General features: G+C 40.9%; 4 protein-coding genes and 2 pseudogenes across 9 annotated transcripts in view; 4 read left to right on the top strand and 2 right to left on the bottom strand.

The window, feature by feature from the left end:
* Positions 1-3: 3 nt before the first annotated feature.
* LOC144092175 (neuronal acetylcholine receptor subunit alpha-5-like) lies at positions 4-19,069 on the bottom strand. Of its 3 annotated transcripts, XM_077624958.1 has the most exons (12): positions 17,510-19,069; positions 16,659-16,723; positions 16,117-16,197; positions 10,080-12,713; positions 5,830-5,915; positions 5,612-5,741; positions 4,184-4,335; positions 4,066-4,110; positions 3,383-3,492; positions 3,065-3,242; positions 1,604-2,296; positions 4-708 (listed from the first exon to the last, which is right to left on the bottom strand). In XM_077624958.1, exons 4-12 carry the CDS (start codon positions 10,087-10,089, stop codon positions 550-552), a joined length of 1,563 nt encoding a protein of 520 aa, XP_077481084.1. In that variant the 5' UTR covers positions 10,090-12,713; positions 16,117-16,197; positions 16,659-16,723; positions 17,510-19,069; the 3' UTR covers positions 4-549. The 3 variants fall into 3 exon arrangements, with proteins under 3 accessions (XP_077481084.1, XP_077481081.1, XP_077481083.1); XM_077624955.1 differs by lacking the exons at positions 10,080-12,713; positions 16,117-16,197; positions 16,659-16,723; positions 17,510-19,069 and adding an exon at positions 6,574-6,692; XM_077624957.1 differs by lacking the exons at positions 10,080-12,713; positions 16,117-16,197; positions 16,659-16,723; positions 17,510-19,069 and having other exon boundaries at positions 5,830-6,075.
* LOC144092227 (UDP-glucuronosyltransferase 2C1 pseudogene) lies at positions 8,176-12,002 on the top strand (annotated as a pseudogene). The gene is made up of 2 exons (XR_013305997.1): positions 8,176-8,265; positions 10,147-12,002. The product of XR_013305997.1 is annotated as a UDP-glucuronosyltransferase 2C1 pseudogene (transcript).
* On the top strand, positions 12,850-16,115 carry LOC144092243 (UDP-glucuronosyltransferase 2A3 pseudogene; annotated as a pseudogene). The gene is made up of 2 exons (XR_013305998.1): positions 12,850-12,906; positions 13,980-16,115. The product of XR_013305998.1 is annotated as a UDP-glucuronosyltransferase 2A3 pseudogene (transcript).
* Positions 17,532-19,087, top strand: LOC144092280 (UDP-glucuronosyltransferase 2B31-like). The gene has a single exon (XM_077624961.1). The coding sequence runs from the start codon at positions 17,594-17,596 to the stop codon at positions 19,064-19,066; it is 1,473 nt and encodes a 490-aa protein (XP_077481087.1). The 5' UTR covers positions 17,532-17,593; the 3' UTR covers positions 19,067-19,087.
* A 326-nt stretch (positions 19,088-19,413) lies between these two features.
* On the bottom strand, positions 19,414-21,989 carry LOC144092323 (uncharacterized). Its single transcript, XM_077624964.1, has 2 exons — positions 20,346-21,989; positions 19,414-20,080 (listed from the first exon to the last, which is right to left on the bottom strand). The coding sequence occupies exons 1-2, from the start codon at positions 20,790-20,792 to the stop codon at positions 19,925-19,927; spliced, it is 603 nt and encodes a 200-aa protein (XP_077481090.1). The 5' UTR covers positions 20,793-21,989; the 3' UTR covers positions 19,414-19,924.
* Positions 21,797-23,759, top strand: part of nptnb (neuroplastin b) — a 26,047-nt gene continuing 24,084 nt past the window's right edge. Inside the window, exon 1 of one of the 2 annotated variants that reach the window (XR_013305999.1) lies at positions 21,797-22,465. Coding sequence is in view for 1 of the 2 variants with exons in the window: in XM_077624960.1 (XP_077481086.1) it covers positions 22,390-22,465 (76 nt within the window). In the remaining variant the exon portion in view is untranslated. The remainder of the gene's footprint in view (positions 22,466-23,759) is intronic. The other variant, XM_077624960.1, reaches the window with a different exon arrangement.

Below are 23,759 nucleotides of genomic sequence, written 5' to 3'. Positions count from 1 at the left end.
TCCCCCCCCCCTCTGGAATTTTGAACTTGTTGATTTGTTTGAGCCAGATTCACATCTGTTTTCACTTATTTTTTTATGGCACTTGGAGTCCCACATAGTAGTAGAGCGCCAGAAAATGTTTTTTTTGGGCTGGGGTTGGGACATATTACTTGATTTTTCTATCTTTTTAACATATATTTCAAATTTTCGTCCTATTCTTTAACCATGTCCTGGTTTTAAAGATGTCAGAGATTAATCCTTGGATGAATTAAGGTTAAGTGGCTAACAGACAGAATTTTTGCTCAATTATTTTTTTGTGTCACTCCTCTAATGTATTGTTTAGTTTTTACACATGGTTCAAAATGCTCTCGCCCGTCTATTGTGTGTTTATCCACAGTGTTCGGGAACATGTTTATACAAATCTGTCATACCACATAGCAGCAATTACATCTTTTTTTAGACGTTTTCACAGCATGTTATTTTCCACATTTTCTATAAACATACAGCTAATCTTAGTTTATCTGGATATTAACCACAGATGTGCCTCACCTCAATGTCTCCAGCTAACCTTCAGAGGTAACTGCCGATATGTGTGGGGACAATAATGCTGGCCCATTTGTAGATGACAGGAATGAAGAGGAGAGCCGAACCCAGGACGGACACAAGCAGGAAGGCCCAAAGAAACATTCGGTCCAGAACTTGGGCAACAAACTTCCAGTTCTGTACTACCTTGGGCCCCAAAAAAAGGACAAATAAGAAATAGTTTGGATCGCATGGTTGGTTGTGTTTATGAGGCATGTGGCTATTTTTGGTAATGTTAAAAAAAACATAAAGAACTAGCATCCACATGTATGGATATCAGATTTTGTTTCATGTAGGAAACAATATTAAAATTTGGCATACACGAGTAGCCTTTATATCCCAAAATGTGATGCCATATCTCAATTGTAATTCCAGTTTTATTTATTGTTATGAAACATTTGAATAATTATTTATTTTTATTATTATTTTGTATTATTATTTACATATATTTTTTACATTTCCTTAAATGCAATCATACATTATTAAATCAATTGTTAATAAAAACCTAATTAAAATGAATATAAACAGGAATACACTCTAATTAAGCTCCCTGATAACACGCTATGTTGAAAAATAAGTAGATTAAGAAAATATTCTGTAACATGTCAAAAATGCATTTTTTTAGGAATTAAAATGAATACATATTTTAAATTAATAAAGAGAATTACTGCCATTTTTAGGCTACAAAAGTTATTTAAAATTACTGCCATTTTTAGGCTACAAAAGTTATTTAAAATTACTGCCATTTTTAGGCTACAAAAGTTATTTAAAATTACTGCCATTTTTAGGCTACAAAGGTTATTTAAAAAAAATATATACAAGAATATTTATAGGTGTTTCTAAACAAATGTAACACAGAAATAAAAGAATATTTACTATTATATCATTCTCTACCATCGACAACGATAGACATCCAATTCACCATGAATTTTTTACGTTTTTACTGAGAGCTGCTAACAGCCATTGAGTTAAGAGTAGTCGCAAGAGTAAAGACTTTTAGCCTGATTGCGATTTCAAACGTAGTTCAAACAAAAACACTCACCTCTCTGAGCTCATTTTCTTTCACCACATGCATTGTTATGTAGCGGATAGAATCCAGCGCAGCTTGGATGTTGTGCCTGGCGTGCGAGAGGCCGAGCTCGGTCGAAGAAGCCTCCATCGTTCCCAACCCGGGCACGATTCCCGTCGGCGGCGCTCCCGGCGTGCCGTAGCGGTCCACGTGGCCACGCATGCGCAGCAGCTTGGGCAGCCTATGCAAGAAAATCTTGCGCACCCATGGCGCCATGCCGTGGTGGGTCGAGGACGAGCGGTGGTGGACGTTAATGGCGAAGACGGTGATGACGATGGAGAGAGTGACGAAGATCATGGTGAAGACCAGGTACTCGCCGATGAGCGGGATGGCCTTGGACGAGGACGGGATGATCTCCTCGATGACCAGGAGGAAGACGGTGAGCGACACCAGCACCGATGTGCAGAGGGAGATCTTCTCGCCGCAATTGGAGGGCAGGTAGAAGACGAGGACGGTGAGGACGGACAGGCCGATGCAGGGGATGATGAGGAACAGCGTGTAGAAGAGAGGTAGCCGTCGAATGATGAAGAAGTAGGTGATGGTGGGATATGAAGCACCGCTGTCCAATCTCAGACCACGGCTACCCGTGGCCTTCACAATCTCCCACTCGCCGTTGTCGAAATAATCCTGCCTGTCCACGTGGAAGTCCTCCAAAAGGACATCGACCTGCAGAATAAAGAACGCGTAAAAATGGCAACCATTCCCAGGCTAACAGTAGTTTTTGGTCATTGAGAAAGTGCAATTACCGTATTTCCCTGACTATAGATCACACTTTTTCACAGTGTATTGGGGTTTGCGACTATATTCAAGTGCGATTTATATTAGGTGGGCCGCAGGCCATACTTTGCAGACCATGGTTTATAGCACGTGTCAAAGTGGCGGCCCGAGGGCCAAATCTGGGCCGCCACATAATTTTGTGTGGCCCGGGAAAGTAAATCATGAGTGCTGACTTTCTGTTTTAGGATCAAATTAAAATGACGAGTATAGATGTATATTACATTTCTTGATTTTTCCCCTTTTAAATCAATAATTGTAATTTTTTAATCTATTTTTTCTGTGTTTTTAGTTCAAAAATCATTTTGTAAAATCTAAAAATATATTTAAAAAAAGCTAAAATAAACATTGTTTTAGATCTATAAAAAACTGAATATTCAGGGCTTTTAATACAGTTCTTTTAATCCATTTATTTAAAAATCTCAATATTATATCTAAAATGGTCCGGCCCACGTGAAATCAAGTTGTCGTTAAAGCGGCCCGCGAACCAACCCGAGTCTGACACCCTTGGTTTACAGCATGCCAGAACGTGTTTGTTTGAAAAATAATATTTTGGGCATTCTAATTCCAAATTAACCTGATAAAATTACATCAAAAGTTAGGGAAAATAATGCATTGTTTTGCTTTGCATTTAAATGGGGGTCATCACTTTACATTCACCTGGGAACCGTCATAAGTCCACGAGCCAAATTTCATGGAGCAGTTCTGCAGGTCAAATGGGAAGTAGGTGACATCAATGGTACAGGCAGACTTGTACTTAGCCGGCGGCGTCCAAGTTATGGTTCCATCGTATTTGACAACCGCCTTGGTGACCGTGCCTTCAAAGCGACCATCTGAACTGTTGACCAAAACGCAGGGTTACAAATCTCCATTACATTTGCATGCATCAATGTTTCCAAATGCACACAAAACTAATTATTCCTTTTTATTCTCCAGTTTTATTTAGAAATCGGATCTATTCTGCAACATTATACCTACTTATCATACAGCACTACATCTGGAAGCCAGAGCCTATCAGAAGGCACTCGTATGCTGGTGATGCCCAAGTAGTCCTCAGGGTTCCATCTTAGCTTCATATCAGTCCATTCCTTTCAAACAGTCACATTAGTTTGTTTGTCAGACCCCTGACAATTTTGTGTGCGGTCAATTGGTCGCTGGTCTTTTGGTCGCCGGTCTTTTGGTCTCCCCGACCGCGACAACGGGCGACCAAAAGACCGGCGACAAAACAAGGTAAAACAACACGGTCGACGCATCAATAAAAGCCAACAATAGGCCTGAGCAGTTTCACTAAGCCGACGTATGAGTGTATAAGAGTTTGTATGTACATGCGTTGTCCCTTTAAGACGCTACGTCAGTCAGGGTCTTAACAAGTTCTCCAACAAAAAACAATAAAAGTCCGGGAAATTTGGAGCTTTTCTTTAGCCTAATAATTACTAGGGCATTAAGTATGACTAAATAGTAATTTGCAGTTTGTATTTAGGGAATTTGAGCAACAATTTAAATGGTAATTATCACTAACCTTCCGGGCGACAAAAGACCGGCGACCAAAAGATCGGCGACCAAAAGACCGGCGACCAATCGACCGTGTACCGACAATTTTCCCATAGACGCTCTGGGCGTGAGAAAAGGGATTTGCTCATACTTCCCGTCTTTCCACTTGCCTGTTTCATCCACACGTTGGTGGTCATCAGCTGGTTCTTCTCATCCTTGATGGTGAAAACACAAGATTGACATTGAATTGAAAGAAAAAATGGAAAACAAATACATTTTAGACCGTACCACATCAACTAGCTGGGAGATGGCCAGTCCAAACTTGACGCATATGGTCTGGTTGAGATATTCCACAGGGCGGACCCATTTCTGATATTTGCCAAAGAGATATTTGAAGAGCTTGTCTTCGGCTTTTGCAAAGGACGTGAGATTAGGAACACCTGAAAATCAAGAGCATTTCGTTTATCATTAAAATCCGTCCGTCTCTTTCTTAATGCTTTTCCCCTCGTTGCTACTTTAGTGAGAGGAAGTTATTGTCGTGGATAAACAAGACAGGCCTAAAGCCATCAATTTCGGTCTGAATGATGCGCTTTGTCTTTCAGATTCTATTCATGGCCAGCGGGTCTCGCATTTGCAGCATCTGCTATCGAAGGAGACAAGCGATCCCCAATTAATGAGCGTGTTATCCACCCATTTATCATTTTTTTTCAAGATCCACTCCTATTAACGTTATTCAGACTGGGTTCGATTTTCAAATTGATGATGGTGCTGCGACACACTTTATTTAAAACATATTGATCTGAATTCATGCCAAAAAAACAAAAATGTAAATCAATTGATGTATTATACTGTAACTCTTCCCTCAGGATTCAGCCAGTTTAATGCATGATTTGAAATACGAGAGAAAACTGTGGAGAAATAAATCAAATAACATTAAATAAGAAAATCAGAATTTTGTACATGTGGATCAAAGTTGGGATAGGCTGGAAATGGAGACTCATATGTTCAGAAACATATTCCTGGTGCAATATGTTTAACCATTTATAGGGCAAGTGACTAGTGGTAATTAAAATAAACCACAATAGTTCAATATTGCAGGCCAGAAGACTTTATTTGGTAATCAAATGTGGCCGAAATGAGCCAAAATCTGGTGTCCACATACAATCAGATATAAACTATAATAGAGGACTTAATTTGTGGTTCTTCTTCCTGGTGAAGACACTACTTTTTTATTATTAGTAGACAGATCACAGTGGAATTTGGTAAATATATTCTAGGGATGTATGTGAGTTGATCTTTGGAGCTTGATTTTTATTTATTTTCTGTCTCAGGGTTGATTAATTAATCAATTGCGGATGTATTGTGGCTTTTAGATTCGGGCGAGCCGAGGTCTTGCAATTCATTTTGATTATTCTTAGGTTAATAATCCAATAATCTGAAAGCTATATTATTTTCACATGCGAAATCATAATTGTGACATATTTAATAAAGAGCACTGGGGCCAACTTTGGGACCTGTTTACAATAAACACGGCATTTACAATCATTTTAACAATTGCTTGCCATTTTTTTGATAATAACGGAAGGGTTCAGTCCCTCTCACCGCAAAAATATGTAATAACATCAGTACGGGGGCTTCTTTTGGGTCCTGATATTGTTGAGCTATCTGAAATGGGGTTATTTATGGGGGCATTAGCAGCGTCGGCCGGCAACTTACGCAGCGAGTGGCACAGGTGGCAACAGCGCAGCAGCGGCAACAGTAGCAGCAACGCGAGAGAGGAGGCAGCCGCCCCCCCTGCTCTCGGCAGCATCTCAGAGGAGGCGCCCGACCATTGTTTTCCTGGAAGCTGCATTAGGGGTTGCATTTGCATCAGAAAAAAAAACAATACAAAACTTCATTATGGCAAAATAAAAGCAGAATGAATGGATGCATACCTGTCTCCGAGTGGCGTCAGGAAACAGAGTAGCGATGCTCACTGCCTCTGCGTTCTTCCTTCGCTTGCATCTGGGAAGCACCACCCCTTTAAATCCTAACACACACATACACACACACACAGTCTTCTCATCTTTGGTTACTTGCAGTTCTTGAGGTCACTTAATCATTGTCTTGACACAATCAGACTCCTCCCTACAGCAACATAAAATAACAATTTCCCCAATTTGAAGCACACCTTGATCAGAGTTATGATAATTCTCCAGCTAAATTACTTAAGATGTGAAAACATGTATTATATTGACATTAAATGGTCGCTAAGATTATTTTTCATTGCATATTTTCTCAACCTGATTCGTTGCAATTTTTGGTCACCGATTTTCAGTGGCGGTACGTGCATTTTCTCGTAGAGCCTTCAACGAATCAATCCAACCCTCAAAAACTATTTTATGGCTATAAAACCTCTACTGCAGCTACAGCTGCAACACATAAAAAATCATCAACAATAACCTCATACAATTGAAATATTATTTAGGAATATAGCCATATTTTACTCACTAAAAAATCATTTTTAACTGTACACAATATCCATCCTCCTTTCTTTCCTCCTTTTCTATCGCCATCAAAGCTAATGCTGAAAGTCGAGCCTGTCCTGTCGTATTTCTGGCATACTTTTTTATTCGATTTAGTGCTGAAAATGTTCGTCCCCGGTGGCGACAGGCTTGCTTGCTTTGGAGGTGTCCGACCTTTCTTAATGATGTCCAGCTTTTTTTCTTGAAAAGTCCATCTTGAAAATGGCTTTGCCAGCAAATCTGCAACCAAATCAATTTGTTTTCCTCCGTCGGCCATTGTGGGTTGAGATTGCTCACTCTGGCTGGCTCACTCTGGCTTTGGCCCGCCTACTCTATCACTAGCCAATCATAGTTGGTGAAAGCGATGATGTATCCCTACGACTGCGAGAAGGCAACGATGTATCCCTACGCCTGCGAGAAGGCCTGGTGTCACCAAATCGAATTCTGATTGGTTAAAGCAAGAGTCTTATTGATGCTTGTTTAATGCAGCAGAGCCTGCAGAACTGATTGTGAAGGCCTTGAGGCAGATATCTGACCCTCGCAACAAATAATGGCTGAAATGTGAAATGTGGTTAAATGCTTCAATATAAAAACACACATCTGGAAGCAGTTCAACCAGGGGGAAAAGCAATTAAAGGAAGCTAACAGATAATTTGGAATTATTTAATAAGTATTCATGGACAAAATATAATATATGATTCAGATATTTCTTAGGCCAGCAGAGAAGGCCTTGAAGGCCCTGACGGCCCGCCACAGCTGATTTTATATCTGCCATCGTTTTTTTTTTTTTCTATGTGGTTTGTTTTTCATGCAATTGGCATTTTTTAGTCTTATATTTATCATTATTTTGACCCAAAACCAATCTAACAGAAGCGTATTGCATTCACTTTAAAAATAAAAAAAGCCCGGACCGTTTTCACAAATTGATTTATTTGTGTTTTTTTTTTTAAATATATTTTTTTAAAAACTCTGTTTTTAATAATTAATTAAATTAATGATTTATTTTAGCCATTTTATTTTCTGAAATATTTTATTATTTTTTTTCCAATTGCGTTTTCTTAGTTAATTCATTTTGAGGGTTGTTTTTCGAATGATTTTTTTAACTTTGGGTTTCCTGAGTAATTTTTTTTCAGGGCTGGTTTTTGAATGATTATTTTCAGCAAGTTGCTAAGATACTGGGAGATAGCACAGTCATTAAGTCACATTCATGGGATTGTTATTATAGTTTGCGACCTTACGCAGGCAACTCGTGCATTTGCGTTGCATTAGGAGAAAAGGCCATTCAGGTGTTGCAATGTTTGCCTGAGAATAGTGAAACAGGTCTCTTCCAAGTATCTAGATAACTGTTGCTTGTGTTTTTTTAAATGTATAAAATCATTCAAAAAACAGCCGCTAAAATAAACTACTTAGAAAAACACATTTTAAAAAAATAATTCAAAAAACAACCCCAAAGTATATTAATTATAAAAAACAGTCAGGTGAATGCAATAGGTTTCCATTCAACAAGACTAGGTTTAGTTAAAAATAAAATATGAAGAGAATGAGACGTTTTTGTACACAAATTCTATGTGGAAATTTAGAAAAACCGAGACTGCAAAGAAAATGCCATTAAACAAATAGATAGAAACGTTTAGTAAATAAGGGCAACATAGTGATATTAAGCATATTTAGGGCGTGTAAATAATTAACTACATACACACACTAGGGAGAGGGAGAGTGAGATTGAGAGTGAGAGTGAGAGTGAGAGGGAGAGGGAGAGGGAGAGGGAGAGGGAGAGGGAGAGGGAGAGGAAGAGGGAGAGGGAGAGACAAAAACAACCCACACAACCTACTGAATACGAATGAGAAAAACAACAAGGAATCCACAGTAAGTATATAACATTTACAGACATGCATCTGCAAGCTTCGCAATTCGGTTTAACTTTGCGTGACTTTGAAAACTTTCCAAATCCCAATTTGATCACCTCTGCTTCCATTCAAAGAGCCTCAGATTTGACAACGCCCTTTACAAACAAGAAACTCAAATGAACTGCTTTTTTTTAACAATGATGGCTATGGCATAGCCCACACACAGGTGTCAAAGTGGCGGTCCGGGGGCCAAATCTGGCCCGCCTGATCATTTTGTGTGGCCTGGGAAAGTAAATCATGAGTGCCGACTTTCTGTTTTAGGATCAAATTAAAATGAAGAGTATAGATGTATATTAAATTTCCTGATTTTACCCCTTTTAAATGAATAATTGCTATTTTTTTTAATCCATATTGTCTTTGTTTTTAGTTCAAAAATCATTTTGTAAAATCTAAAAATATATTAAAAAAGCTAAAATAAACATTGTTTTAGATCTATAAAAAAACTGAATATTCAGGGCTTTTATTCCAGCTCTTTTAATCCATTTATAAGAAAAAAATCTAAATATTATATCTAAAATGGTCCGGCCCACGTGAAATCAAGTTGACGTTAAAGCGGGCCGCATAGCCTATGCAACGATGCATTGATGGTATATATAACAACTACAATCGTGTGGATATGTTTATGATGCTGGTACTGCATGTAAAGATTGATAAATACAGCAGGTTAGCCATCAGATTTATAATTTGAGCAATTGGTTGCAAAATTAAATGATATCTGTTCTTGTTTCTTACTATTATCATTTCAGATGTAAAGGATAACAGGCTATGCAACATGTTGAGGAAAAAAATGATGTTTACATAAAATATCATGGGGGAAATAATTGTGTATACAGTTATGAATTTCAAACCCTATTATTACTTTTATTCTGTAATATTAGCTGAACTTCTTTTTTCCAGTGGAAACCTGTAGATTAAATTAAATTTAGCTTCATCTACCGTTATATCTTGATGATCAAATTATCATTGTAGCATGCCACTCAGACGTGTTTTTTTTTTAAAGATTCTTATTAATTGTAGTTTTTTTCAAAATCCTCTGAAAATGACTCACATTCTGAGACAACATGTAACTACAGCCGAAACTCCAAGAGGGCCAAAAAGGGGGGGAAAAATCTAAGAAGCTTATTAAACAATCACATTTTTGTTGAAAAAAAAACACCACTAATTCACAAGGAACAAGGCAGAATGCTGATTCATAATGACATGTATAGCGTTAAGTGTTGAAAATCTACTTCATAAAAACTCTAGGGCAAGGGTGTCAGACTCGGGTTGGTTCGCGGGCCGCTTTAACGTCAACTTGATTTCACGTGGGTCGGACCGTTTTAGATATATTTAGATTTTTTAAATAAATGAATTAAAAGAACTGGATTAAAAAGCCCTGAATATTCAGGTTTTTTTTTAGATCTAAAACAATGTTTATTTGAGCTTTTTTAATATATTTTTAGATTTTACAAAATGATTTTTGAACTAAAAACACAGAAAAAAATGATTAAAAAATTACAATTATTGATTTAAAAGGGGGAAAATCAGGAAATATAATATACATCTATACTCTTCATTTTAATTTGATCCTAAAACAGAAAGTCGGCACTCGTGATTTACTTTCCCGGGCCACACAAAATGATGCGGCGGGCCAGATTTGGCCCCCGGCCCACCACTTTGACACATGTGCTCTAGGGAATAATTGTAACTTTTAATTTGTATTTGAATGTCCTTTTGCACACCCTCCTGTCACTACCGCAGGTGATTTCACATAATTGTTTGACCGTTACGCACCTTTCTCCATAACGTATTGAACTCCGATGTGTCTTGAGTTTCAGCTTGTGTCACTTTTTGATTCCAGATGAGACTGACGTGTTGCTGCAGCGCCCTTCTGACCTTACTTTTCCTCTGCCGAGCCTGCCGGGGAGGTAACATCCTGGTCTTTCCCATTGAAGGCAGTCACTGGGTGAACATGGAAATCCTTATGCGAGAGTTGCACTCTCAAGGACACAACTTGACTATTGTGCGCCCCAGCAAGACGTGGTACATGAAGGACAACGCCTCCTACTTCCACACTATAAGCGTTCCAGTGGAAAAGAGCTTAGACAAAGACTTCATCACCAGCTTGGTTTACGAGATCATCGAATACGAACGAGGCGCCCTCCCGATCGTGACGTTTCTCCACATGAGCGTGGGAATGTTTGGGATGTTCATGGAAGCTCACCAGACGGTGGGTGGCTTCACCACGGCGATACTGGACAACAAAGATTTGTTGAGGACACTGAAGGACAGCAACTTCGACCTGGTTCTCATTGACCCCTGCTGGGGCGCAGGTGTTATCGTGGCCAAATATTTGGACCTCCCTGTGGTGTACAACGTCCGTTGGATTATCGCCACCGAAGCCCACATCGCCATCGCGCCATCGCCGCTTTCTTACATTCCCATTACGGGGACTGGGAATACCAACAAGATGAGCTTTCTTCAAAGAGTCAAAAACGTCTTTGTTTTTCTGGTTGGGTATACACAACACGTTCTGGTCATCAAGAACGTATACCAGAAGATTTGTGACAAATATCTTGGACCTGATGTCGACATGCACCACTTGCTGGCTTCCGCTGATCTGTGGCTCATGAGAGTGGACTTTGTTTTTGAGTTTCCACGCCCTACCATGCCCAATATTGTCTACATGGGAGGCTTCCAGTGTAAACCAGCCGAGCCTCTACCCGACCACCTGGAGGACTTTGTCCAAAGTTCTGGAGAGCACGGTGTCATCCTTATGTCTCTGGGGACTTTTGTGAATGAACTCGCTGTTGAATTGGCTGACAAGATAGCAGCAGATTTTGCCAAACTTCCTCAGAAGGTCATCTGGCGCTATAAAGGTGAGAAACCTTCCACTCTGGGCAATAACACTCTCCTGGTGGACTGGATGCCGCAGAATGATTTGCTTGGACATCCCAAAATGAAACTCTTCGTGGCTCACGGCGGGACGAACGGCGTTCAGGAAGCAATTTACCACGGAGTCCCAGTAGTGGGAATACCTTTATTTTTCGACCAACATGACAATCTGCTGCGTCTGTCAGAACGAGGGGCGGCCGTGGTGGTCACACTAGCCTTGCTGGACAAAGATGACATCTTTCTGAAGGCCATGCAGGAAGTTATTGCTAACCAGACCTATAGAAACAACATGCAGAGACTGTCCAGGTTACACAAAGATAAGCCCATCTCACCACTTAACAACGCCATCTTCTGGATTGAATTTGTAATGAGACACAAAGGCGCAGCTCACCTCAAGACCGATTCCTATAAAATGCCCTCGTACATCTACTATTGTTTCGACGTGTATCTGTTCCTAACAGGAGCTGTGCTGGCTCTGTTTTTAGTTATTTTTTTCATGACCAGGTGTATGTGCTCTGCCTTATGGAGGGGGAAAATGAAACGTGACTAGATGTATTAGATTAGATTAGATGAAACCTTATTCATTCGGGAAATATTGAAGTATGTATTACTTTATAACATCGGAAAAGTACTGTAACAAACACTTATCTCTCAGTCTGCAGAGGGTCCCCACCTTGTGGACTTCCTGTGTGTGGCTCCAGTTTTTTTCACCTAGGTCTACAATGTCTTGTGTGTCTTGTGTCTTTCTTGCTACTGCAACCAAGAAATTTCCTGAATACGGGATGAAATAAAGTTCTAACCTCATCTAACCTAGCTCGACAAGGTTAAGTACAGATTCATGTCTTTATCCGCCTAGATTTTGGATGGACTTTGGATAAATAGGACAAATGGATATAAAATGATTTGCACATCATTGCACTTTTGTGCTATCTGCACACAAGTTTTGTCATTCCGTGATTAAATGTGGTTAATCTCGTTGTTTAGAATGATTGTAGTGTTCTAAGACAAATTTTTAAAATGCTATAATGATGCGTTAAAGTGGTAAACAAAAAGTTTTGCTGTGTGCAAGAACATAATCTATGCTGTCTCTAGAAGCGATTGAATGATTTATCTTTAAACATGAATGAAAATAATTATAAATAACAAAAAAATGTTTTACTTGAATCAAGTGCATGGTATCTATTTGACATATACTTCTTTTAACAATATCTGTAACTAAAAAGCCTTAACAGAAAAATAAAAATCTGATTTGTGCATTTAAAAAATGATCTGAATTTAGCCTTGACTCCTAAAAATATGCTTTAAAAGACACTAAAAAGATGCATTCTCACCTTTCAAACACGTCGCTGGTGACAAGTTGGCAATTTAGTACCAGACTTGACTTTTTTTCAACTGTTAAGAGACAAATATGTTAAAGTTCCAGTGTAAATTCTAGCTAGCAGGTTGCATGTAGTTTGCAAAGCAATTTTCCGAGCATTTGGAGTGACAGCTTGGACAGCCAAACACGGGAAGATTTAGCGAGATTCCCGCTTCCTGTGAGAAAAAAATATTGAGGTGAGAGGTGGGACTTCTAGCATTTAAACTTTTGTGCAACATAATCATTGACTAAACACAAGGGATAGTGGCTGCCATGATTGTGAGTTCTCAGTAACGGCTAAATATTGGTAGGGACATGTCCCTCCATTTTACTCCCTTGTCTTCTGTGGATCGAGTCCTTTAAGGCACTGTAAGTTCATCTATAATACTTCCAAGGAATTAATCATATATATTGTAATTCATTTAAGCGAATGTGATAAATGCTGCCTTTTTTAAATAGGTGACCGTAGTTTTACTGAGATCATTCAAATGACTACATAGCAGGGGATGTCTTGGAGAAGGGCATTTATATTCTGATTATGAGGCATTACATTGCTCTATTAAGAAATAAAATAGTATGATCAACATGATTTATAACCTTCACATTCTAGTATGTGAACATGGTTGTTTAACGTAATTTCAGAATGTCAAAGCTTTCTTATCTGAAGTCGAAGCAAGCATGCTCAGTCACCGATATGAATGGAAGATAGTTAAACATCCCCATTGAACTTCGTAACGAGCACCAAAGCATGACAGAGTGTAGATTATAACTGTCAAACATATGGCCAGTGGGCTGAACACGGCCCACTAGTGGGTCCGTTTCGGCCCGCGGCATTGTTCTGCCTGAAAGGCAATTTGTATTTCATTTATACTGTACAAACAGAATCAAATGCTTTTCTTTTTCTTTTCCTATCCGCAGTTACATTCGTTCTTTCGACCCCTTAAGTCAAAATGGCGCCATCATTGGGTTGTCATCAATGAATTGAATTGAATGCCTTTATTGTCATTATAAAAGTACAGTGAGATGTAAAGCGTCGCCATAAATTAACATGAAATGAGCCTTTATTTTGTACAAATTAGCATACCTGTCAACCTCTGCCGATAACTGCCCTTATAAATGATTATGATTCCCCTTACAAACCCCCAAAAAACCTTACAAACACCGTACGATTCCCCTTACAAACCCCCAAAAAACCTTACAAACACCGTACGAGTCGTTACGGTGTAAGGGGAATCATAATCATTTATAAGGGCAGTTATCGGCAGAGGTTGACAGGTATGAATTAGTGACCAGTAAGGGAAAAGGGGGGTGACCCAAAATTAACTCATTGCCTGCCGCTGACAACTGTCCTTAAACTTGCAGTGGATGCTCGTTTTTCAGTGCCATTAGTGCATTGCAATGGTTCACTCTTTTGATATGATTTTCCCTTCTCCGAATTGTAGAGTGAAGATGTTTTGGTCCTGGGTCGGCTTCCTTGTTTCCACTCTGTGTGCAACTTCGGCGTATGGTGGCAAAGTGCTTGTTTTTCCAGTGGATGGAAGCCACTGGGTCAACATGAAAGTCATTATCGAGGGACTTCACTCTAGAGGCCACCAGGTTGACGTCGTGCGAACCAATGACAGCTGGTACATCAAGGAGAAGTCCCCCATCTACACCTCCATTACGCTCGACATGGAGTCGGGCTTCAGCGAAGATTTCATTGTGAAGTTCGTGGAGGAGATGCTGAAAATACAGCGGGCGGGAAATTCCATCTGGACCCGTCATAAATTGGAAAAAGAAAAAATGGAAAAATCTTCACTGATGTATAAAAAAATATGGGAGTTACTGGAGTGGATGTTTGAGAATAAAACCTTATTGGAGTCTCTGCAAAGTGCCAACTATGACCTGGTTCTGACGGACCCGGTAACGCCAACTGGTGTCATTCTCGCGCGTTACCTGAAGCTACCACTCGTTTATAACGTGAGATGGACCAGTCATGGCGAGGGCCATTTTGCAATTGCGCCATCGCCCCTGTCGTACATCCCCTTGACGGGAACTGAATTTTCCGAAGACATGACCTTTTTTCAAAGAGTTCTGAATGTTTTTTTCCAACTTTTTATGAATTATCGGGTTGCAATGTACATCAGACCGCATTATGAAGGCTTCATCAAAAAGCATTTTGGCCCCGATGAAGACTACTACAGGCTGCTGCAATCTGCAGATCTGTGGCTGATGAGAGTGGACTTTGTCTTTGAGTTTCCCCGACCAACCATGCCCAATGTCATATACATGGGAGGCTTCCAGTGTAAACCAGCCAAGCCACTGCCGGACCACCTGGAGGACTTCGTCCAGAGTTCTGGAGACCACGGAGTCATCATCATGTCTCTGGGGACTCTGATTGGGGAATTTCCTAGTGACTTAGCCAACGAGATCGCGGCTGCTTTCGCCAAGCTCCCCCAGAAGGTCATCTGGAGGTATAAAGGTCCTAAACCATCCACTCTGGGTAATAACACTCTCCTGATGGATTGGATGCCGCAGAATGACTTGCTGGGACATCCCAAAATAAAACTCTTTGTGGCTCACGGTGGGACGAACGGTATCCAGGAAGCCATTTACCATGGCGTTCCAATCCTCGGGCTACCGCTCATTTTCGACCAGCGAGATAATCTGCTCAGGATCGAAGTGAGGGGTGCAGGGAAAAACCTGGATATCTTCTCCTTAGAGCAGAATGTATTCTTTGAAGGTGTACAGGAAGTCTTGACTAATCCGTCCTATCAGAGCAACATGCAAAGGCTTTCCAGGCTCCACAGAGATCATCCTATTCCGCCGCTCGAAAATGCTCTCTTCTGGATTGAGTTTGTCATGCGACACAAAGGGGCAGCACATCTGCGTTCTGAGTCATACAATCTGCCGTGGTATGCCTATTTTTCTTTGGATGTGTATCTGTTCCTGTTTGGAGCTTTGCTGGTTCTATTATTAACATTTTTGATCACAATCAGATGCTTGTGCTCCTTTTTATGGAATAAGAAAGTCAAACGCGAATAGGCCTGCCAATTACGAACGATTTTGCTTGTACTTTGCTCCAAATTCTCTCTGCAAAGTTATTATAAGAGGATTGAGCATGATTAGAATCATCTTAACCAAGTGACTATTTCTGGTCATTAAAAATAACAAGAAAAAAATAAACAAATCACTTATGTCCACAAACGAGGACATAACATTTTGCATCATGTAGACCACAATATTTACATTTGGCATACAAACATGGTGTATAACTGTTAATCCTTTTAGTACTAAATATATATATTTTTACTGAATAAAGTTAATAAAATCGTATTATAAAACAAAATAGAGAATTTTCAAATAAAGAAAAAAGGAAAAATTCTATAGTTTTGCCCTCCCCCAATAACTATGGAAAGTATAGCATAATAACAGGGAAATGTCATATTTTCCTTCTTTTTTTTACTGAGTGTGTTGATTTATAGTCGTAAGTTGGTATCAATATCTATGTGCACACAGAATAATCAGATAGGTTGGATAAATGCTTTTTGACATTGATTCTTTACTTTGTACAGAATAAAAAAAGTAAAATCCACTCACCAATGTTTTTTTTTCCTTTGCTCCATTGTATTTTCATATCCATTTTCTATTTCAATATGATGAAGACGCTAGTCTCATATCCTAGGGCAATCAATAAAAATATTCAAATATTATCCAATTTCATACAAAGAGGAAATCTCCGCGCGGCACGACATTTTATGAATAATTCATTACCTTTAAATTTAGCTTTGTTTAATATGCACAAAGTGGTAACAAATGAGGCAAAATGTGCTATTTGATGCAAACAGCCTAAACTGAAGTTGTAAATGACAAAATATTTAAAAAAAAATTGCATATGGAACATTTGTTATTTTTAAAGATGCTAAGTCCATACAGGCTGGTTGTACAGAACCAGAAGACATTAAAATGTGTATGTCTTCTTAAACTTGTCTTTAAAACAAAATTGCACAGGGACTTTGTTTTACAACACCTATCACATTCCAATCTGATAGCATTTCACATGACAACACCTTAAGGCCGTACCAACCAATCCGCAATATACATTGTTCAACTTCACCAGCAAATTCCCCCCTTTGACCTACTGTTATCTCAAGCGGAGAGTTTAAGAGCATCAAACAACGACGCCAAAGTCCAACTTGAGAAGGAACTGCAAGGACAAACAGAACACTTTAGTAGGAAGGGAATCTCTTGACTGACAAACGAAGCTGGATGTCAAATGAGGTAATATCGACTTTTTATATCAGCTGAAATTATGCTTTTGTGTGTGTGTTAGCCCACTCAATGTTCCATTTTATTGATTAAGTTGGTGATGATGCGTTCAAGTGTAAATAGTGTTCCAAATAATTCAGGATTTAAGTAAAATGAACAATTGTGCATGCACTTTCTCTTGCATTTAAATCAATTATTACCAACTACTGTAATGTTATTTATTCCTAACATAATGCAATGTATATTTGTAAATGCAACCTACAATGAGGGCAGAATAATTAAAATGCTCCCACACACAATGACACAATTTAAATTTGTGCCTAAATTGTTTCCAGGCTGCTATTTATATTGTTTCACATTTTTAAAATGGTATTTTGTTTCTCATTACATACAGGGAAAAAACTGTTAAATGAAATGTATGAATGATTTAAAAAGCAAGTGGCAAAAGCAATGAAAACTTGATATTTTTATAGAATGTAAATTACAACTGAAATATGTTAAGTTGAGATTTTTTAGTGTGATACCAAAATGAAATATATTTTAGGGCAAGTGACTGTGTTTGGTAGCGTATAAAAACGCTCCTAAAGACCCGGCGTCCACACAAGACAATAATAACATTTGCTCCACAAGTTCAAGTTTGGCTTACATGTGATATGACACCAGTTATCAAATGTATTATTAATCAACTCTTCCTAATTTTAGAGTGAAGATGTTATGGGCCTACCTCTTGTTTTCCACCCTGTGTGTGAGTTCATCGTATGGCGGCAAGGTGCTTGTTTTTCCAGTTGATGGAAGCCACTGGGTCAACATGAAAGTCATTATCGAGGGACTGCATTCTAGAGGTCACCACATCGATGTCGTTCGCACTGACGACAGCTGGTACATCAAGGAGAAGTCCCCCATCTACACCTCCATTACGCTTGACGTGGAGTCGGGCTTCAGCAAAGATTTTCTGGTGACGTTCGTGGAGCAGCTGCTGCAAATCCAGCGAGAGGGCAGATCCTTCTGGAATCGTTTGAAACTGGAATTGGAGCAAACTGAAAAAGTCTCGCAGATGCACGAAAAAACCAGCAAGTTGCTGGCGTGGGTTTTTGAGAATAAAACCTTGGTGGAGTCTCTCCAGAGGGAAAAGTACGATCTCCTTCTCACAGACCCCGGGTTGCCGGCTGGTGTCATTCTCGCCCGTTTCCTGAAGCTGCCTCTCGTTTTCAACGTGAGATGGACCAGCCACGGTGAAGGCCATTTTGCCATCGCACCGTCCCCTTTGTCCTACGTGCCCATAACGGGAACAGAACATTCGGACAAGATGAGCTTTTTTCAACGAGTTCTCAATGTTTTTGTGTTTCTCTTTGGCAATTATCAAATAGCCAAGTATATAAAGCCACCTTATGAAGGCATCCTCCAAAAGTATTTAGGTCCTGAAGAAGACTACCACGCCCTGTTTCAAGCTGCAGACCTGTGGCTGATGAGAGTGGACTTTGTCTTTGAGTTTCCCCGACCAACCATGCCCAATGTCATCTACATGGGAGGCTTCCAGTGTAAACCAGCCCAGCCGCTACCGGACCACCTGGAGGCGTTCGTCCAAAGTTCTGGAGACCACGGATTCATCATCATGTCTCTGGGGACTCTAATCGGGAAACTTCCGAGGGATTTAGCGGACGAGATTGCGGCTACTTTCGCTAAGCTCCCCCAAAAGGTCATCTGGAGGTATAAAGGTCCTAAACCATCCACTCTGGGCAACAACACTCTCCTGGTGGATTGGATGCCCCAGAATGACTTGCTTGGACATCCCAAGGTAAAACTCTTTGTGGCTCACGGTGGGACGAACGGCGTCCAGGAAGCTATTTACCATGGCGTTCCAATCCTCGGGCTCCCGCTCATTTTCGATCAGCGAGATAATCTGCTCAGGATCGAAGTGAGGGGAGCGGGAAAAGTCTTAGATATATTCTCCATGGATCAAGATATATTCTTCGGAGGAATCCAGGAAGTCTTGACGGATTCCTCCTATAAGGACAACATGCAGAAGCTTTGCAGGCTCCACCGTGATCAGCCCATCCCGCCGCTCGACAACGCTCTCTTCTGGATCGAGTTTGTCATGAGGCACAAGGGCGCAGCTCACCTCAGGACTGAGTCGTATAAAATGCCGTGGTACGTCTATCATTCCTTAGATGTCCTCCTTTGCTTGGCTGCTCTAGTGTTGCTTATCCTCGGCGTTCTTGGTGCCTGTCTTGGCTGTCTGTACTCCAAAGTGTGTGTTACAAAAAAAGGTAAACATGAATAAAGTTATCCCAAAGTTTCTTGAGACCTGATGCAGACCTTATTGGTTCAGGAATACAGGAATCCCAAATCAGTCTTTCTGAAATTGATTAGTTGATTTATCTTCTATACCGCTTATCCTCTCAAGGATCGCGGGGGGTCTGGAGCTCATCCCAGTCAATCACAGGCCGCAGGGGAAAGACACACTGAATTGGTTGCCAGCCAATTGCAGGGAACAATGAAACAGACAACCACTCACGCTCTCAATCACACTGCCACCGAATGGGAATCAAACCCAGACTGCCCGCACCAAAGTCAGGCGGAAGAACCACTACACCATCGGGTAGCTTATCTTCAAGCACGCCGCCACCCAGACAAGCATATTCTGTATATCGTACATACAGCAGGCGAAATACTGAAACTAACGTTCGATAAAGTATACAATCTCTGTAACTATTACAAAAATAACTTCATTTATTTAAAAAAATCTATATATAAAAACAACTTTAAATACTGGAACAGATAATATCCCTGTGACACTCATACTTACAAGTCATCAGGTACAGAACTACAGAATGTGGAGAAATTTACTGATACTTCCCCATAAATATTTTTCTTGTTTTCCCTGTTATTCTATTACAGGTTTGTCTTTGGTTTGTGCAGCATTCCCATTGCACTCAAATAACCATGAGTTCTCTCTTCAGCTGAATGACGCCAAAGTATTGAGCAATAGTAATTGGGTTCCTGGACAGGAATGTTTAATTTGGGTCTTGGAGAAAAACAGCCTCGGAATCCTTGCTTGGGGAAAAACTGTTAACTGACATTCCACATGTTTAGTCTTTAAGAAACAGCTTTTGAAGGGGGCAGTTAATTCTAAAGCATCTCACGAGGTTCTGGTCCGCAGAGAGCTCATCCTGAGGACAGTGAGCTCTGCGACGTCGGCCTCCTGCAGCTCCTCCACTTCCTGTCGGCAACTTTGTCTGATCACGTATACGACGAGCCCCACACAGATGACAATGAGGAGGACTATGCCTAGAACCTATACACAAGAAAATATAATGGCCAGTGGGTCTCCGTATGGTTGCAATACACGAAGCACTAAGAATCACCGCAAACCTAAATGGTTAAACTTTTTTTACTGGATTGGTTGGAACAAATATCTGCACCCACAACGGCTTTTGAGGACCAGTTTGTCTAAAATAACATGATTTGAGTCTAAAAAACTTGTCTGTCCTGGTAAATTTCACCGAAATTAGATAAAACTACGGCCATCTAGACAAAAAGAGTAAAAGATGTCCACTCACCTGAGAGAAAACAAAGAGCTGTTGTGAGCGCAGCATGAGTTCTTGCCGAGAGACGGCTCCATCACTTATTGGCTCGCACCACTTTTGAGGAGGCGCTCTGTCCACAAGTACAAACCTGCCCTCCCAGTCCGTCATAGCGCAAGCAAAGTACTGTCCATCCAGGAAGAGCAAAATGAGCCACACTATGGCGGGGACTACGCTAGAGAGCAACACGCTGCAGCGGCAGCCCTGGATGATGAGCATCAAAGTGAAAGCCATGACGGCCGGGATGATGAAGAAGGCGGAGGAAAACACGCCATTCCAGGTCGGGCTGCAAGGACACTCGAACTCCAGCTCAACCAGTTTCTCTAGTCCCATGAGAATAAACCCAAAGGCCACGTTGGAGACAATGGGACTGTTGCTAAATTCATCTTTAAGCCTGGTAAGCCATTGTTGTCGACTTTCCATACTAGATAGGCCCAAGAAATGAAGACGGTTGCTGTGGAAAGTACAAAAGGGGGTCTTTGCATTGTGAAAAGATTGCCAACAACTAAGTGATGTGTGATTAATACGGGCAGCCCTAAATTCTCCCCCTCGGGCAACATGCCGCACTTCCACTCTGATTGGCTTCGAACAAAGGAGGGGCTCACAATTCCGCAGGCAATTGGCCAGGACCAGGTTTCAGGTGGGGTTACGTTTTAAACAAACTAAAAGGGGGCTGCAGAGTCAAGCACAAAGACATGTGAGGATTGCATTTCTTGAAGCACTCACTACTGGCGTTAGTGGTTTTCCAAACTATTCCACAAAGCGCGGTAGTGGGAGCAGGATTTTATTTCAACTTGGCGGTCAGTTCGACCAATGAAGCTTCTCCTGAAACAAGACGGACCTGAATGCAAAAAAACTGCACTTTTGAGACACGAGATTGGTAAAAATCCTCTTCATCGGTTGGAATAAAAAGATTTAAGCCATGATTTTCTTCAGTGACCAAGCAAGTAGTAACTTAATTTACACACAATGCAAATGAACTTTCACCAGGGAATTAAAATACCAATGATCCATTCCAGTCCAAGGGGCTAGGCTAATAAGTAAGTCATGTTAAAGGTTCTACACACAGTCAAGTTTTTTTGTTTTAAAAGTGCACTTAGCCTTGATAACCGCACGAGGTCGCCCTTACGGCAGCAAAGATTGAACAAGGGCAGAGAGGGGATTAAACAGGAGGCCATGTTGATTTTTTTCCCAAGGAGATATGCTTGCACAAGCAGCCACAGAGCACCTTTAGCGATTACATTCAATGAATAACCGTACAAAAATGCCAGAGCGTTTCTGCCTATCACAGTTATGACTGAGATGTACGTGAGTGCCTTGGAGAAAGCCATCCTCATCATCTCTGTCGACCGGATTGCAGCATTAATATTGCACGAGAGGGAGTAGAGCCATAAGTAGAGGAAGTCACGTGGCCGCTAACCCGCACGCCCTTCAAAATACAACATGAGGAAGATGATGGAGGAGGAAGAGGGGCACCTGGCAGTGAAATAAACAACAAGCTAGACGGTGCTGGAAGATGGAATGGTGGCTATCCGTGCGCAATTACGCAGACTTTTAAAGTCCTGAGACAAGGAGCGCTAATGCGCATGGACGTGCGCATCTTTGAATCTTCTCAACTACACTCTGACACCCCCATCCCTCCCTCCCGCCCTCCCTGCGTCCCTCCCTCTCTCTATCTATCCTCCTCTGCAATCCGACGAGGCTTCTCCGCCGCCGATGGCCGCACATCGGCATCCCTGAGAGCCGCCGGCCGCTTCCACACCATTCATCGCCTTCCTTTTCCACAGAAGGGAACCACCCATCGGCTGCCCCCCCTCTCCATTCCTGCAACCATAAATCAAGGAATCTGCTGCCATGCTGCGCGTGTTTTTTGACCTCCTCCTCCTCCACTACCACCAACATCATTATTATTATCATCATTAGTCGGGCTGGTGATTGACATAAGATTATCCATTTCCCACCTCCTTTCCCTCACCCTCCCTTTGCATTTTTGGGGGGCCGAGCGAGAGACCACGACGGGATGCGTCCTGGTGCAGTGATGTTGCTCCTGGTGCTTTTGGGCAACTTGATGTCGCCTTTCGTCACGGCTCAAAACGGTAAGAAGATAGAAAAAATAATAATCTGATGAACAAGGGGGGAAAAAAACAGATGTGACCCATGGCGTGACTGATGCATACACACTATAATTAATAGAGGGGGCAAAGTGACTTTAAGAGGATTTGGGCTCTACCGCACTGCATTACACCCGAAGATGCAGGTTCAACATCTCTAACATTTAAAAATGACTATTATCACTTGTTTCTCCAGGCTGTTCTTTAATGCATTTTCTCGGCGCTCTACCTAAGCTGTCTTCTACGTTATATCACATGACCGCGTCTATTCCCCCCCCTCCCAGTGTTTGGACATACAGTTCCTAACAAGGTTTGCTATGTTTTCACACCCAAGATTGAAAGACTCGCCCCATGTGTTTGTGAAGCCTACTTTAAATACCGGTACTGCAGTTCAAGTAGTTCCCAGATTAACTGGCTCCCTGATTCCAGATGTGGGCTTTTGGGGGAATGTTGGATCAATAAATGTGTGCATCCTTTTGGAACATTTCTCACAATTTCTCACTGCTAATTGTTAAACCGAATGCTCAAGTTTTCATTGAACGCGTTTTTTTGCAGGCCTACTTGAACCTATTAAGATAAAAAAGCTAGCTCTACGGTGCAGTCACTCTAGCTGTTAGTTCATGACGCTACCACACTTTTACAACCGTGTTAACAGGTTTACTCATTCTAAATTGGTGACCTGGCAGCAGACTGAATAATCTGTTACTAAACGTAAACACCCATGTTAACTAGTAACTGTGAAAGAACTAGACATGGTTGCTATTGTGTTATTTTCACTGAATTTAAGTTTATACTTGACCTCCCATAGCGTGCTTAAACGAATAATGAAATGTACAAGTACGACTGTCCTCCATTGACTTTTTAATTTTCCTATTCACTGTTATTGGATGGCAAGCAGTTCAATTACAGCTCATAGTCATTTAGGGTAGGCTCGGGCACCCCCGCGAACCGTAAAACGTGGGTCTTATGTCACACCGCAATTGCAAATCCAGACATGTTCTCTACAGCAGAGGTCCCCAACCACCGGCTCCTGGACCGGTACTGGTCCACGAGCTACCTAGTGCCGGTCCGTCAGAGTAAAAAATATTAACGTTTTCAATCTTGCCCTTCTATTTGAAATGAGAAAAGTTGTTATAATAATAATAACAAATAATTGATATTATGCTTGGGACTTGTTTTTTTTTTTTTGCTGTTGTGGGTGTCGTTCGTGCACCGACCACACCCCCACATAATTTTGTCTTAAGTTGTCGCCCTCCCCATTATTCGGACTGTGAGAAAA

Source organism: Stigmatopora argus, chromosome 2, assembly GCF_051989625.1.
Source record: "Stigmatopora argus isolate UIUO_Sarg chromosome 2, RoL_Sarg_1.0, whole genome shotgun sequence".
Classification (NCBI taxonomy): Eukaryota; Metazoa; Chordata; class Actinopteri; order Syngnathiformes; family Syngnathidae; genus Stigmatopora; species Stigmatopora argus.
This window is presented reverse-complemented; position numbering and strand designations above follow the sequence as displayed.

Coding starts and splice junctions, on each gene's coding strand:
- LOC144092323 (XM_077624964.1), bottom strand. CDS start 20,792: ATGGAAAGTCGACAACAATGGCTTACCAGGCTTAAAGATGAATTTAGC. Junction 20,081..20,345: donor AGCTCTTTGTTTTCTCTCAG/GTGAGTGGACAT, acceptor TCTTGTGTATAG/GTTCTAGGCATAGTCCTCCT.
- LOC144092280 (XM_077624961.1), top strand. CDS start 17,594: ATGAAAGTCATTATCGAGGGACTGCATTCTAGAGGTCACCACATCGAT.
- LOC144092175 (XM_077624955.1), bottom strand. CDS start 6,676: ATGGCCGACGGAGGAAAACAAATTGATTTGGTTGCAGATTTGCTGGCA. Junction 3,243..3,382: donor GATGTAGTGCTGTATGATAA/GTAGGTATAATG, acceptor TTTGGTCAACAG/TTCAGATGGTCGCTTTGAAG. Junction 2,297..3,064: donor GGACTTATGACGGTTCCCAG/GTGAATGTAAAG, acceptor TTTATTCTGCAG/GTCGATGTCCTTTTGGAGGA.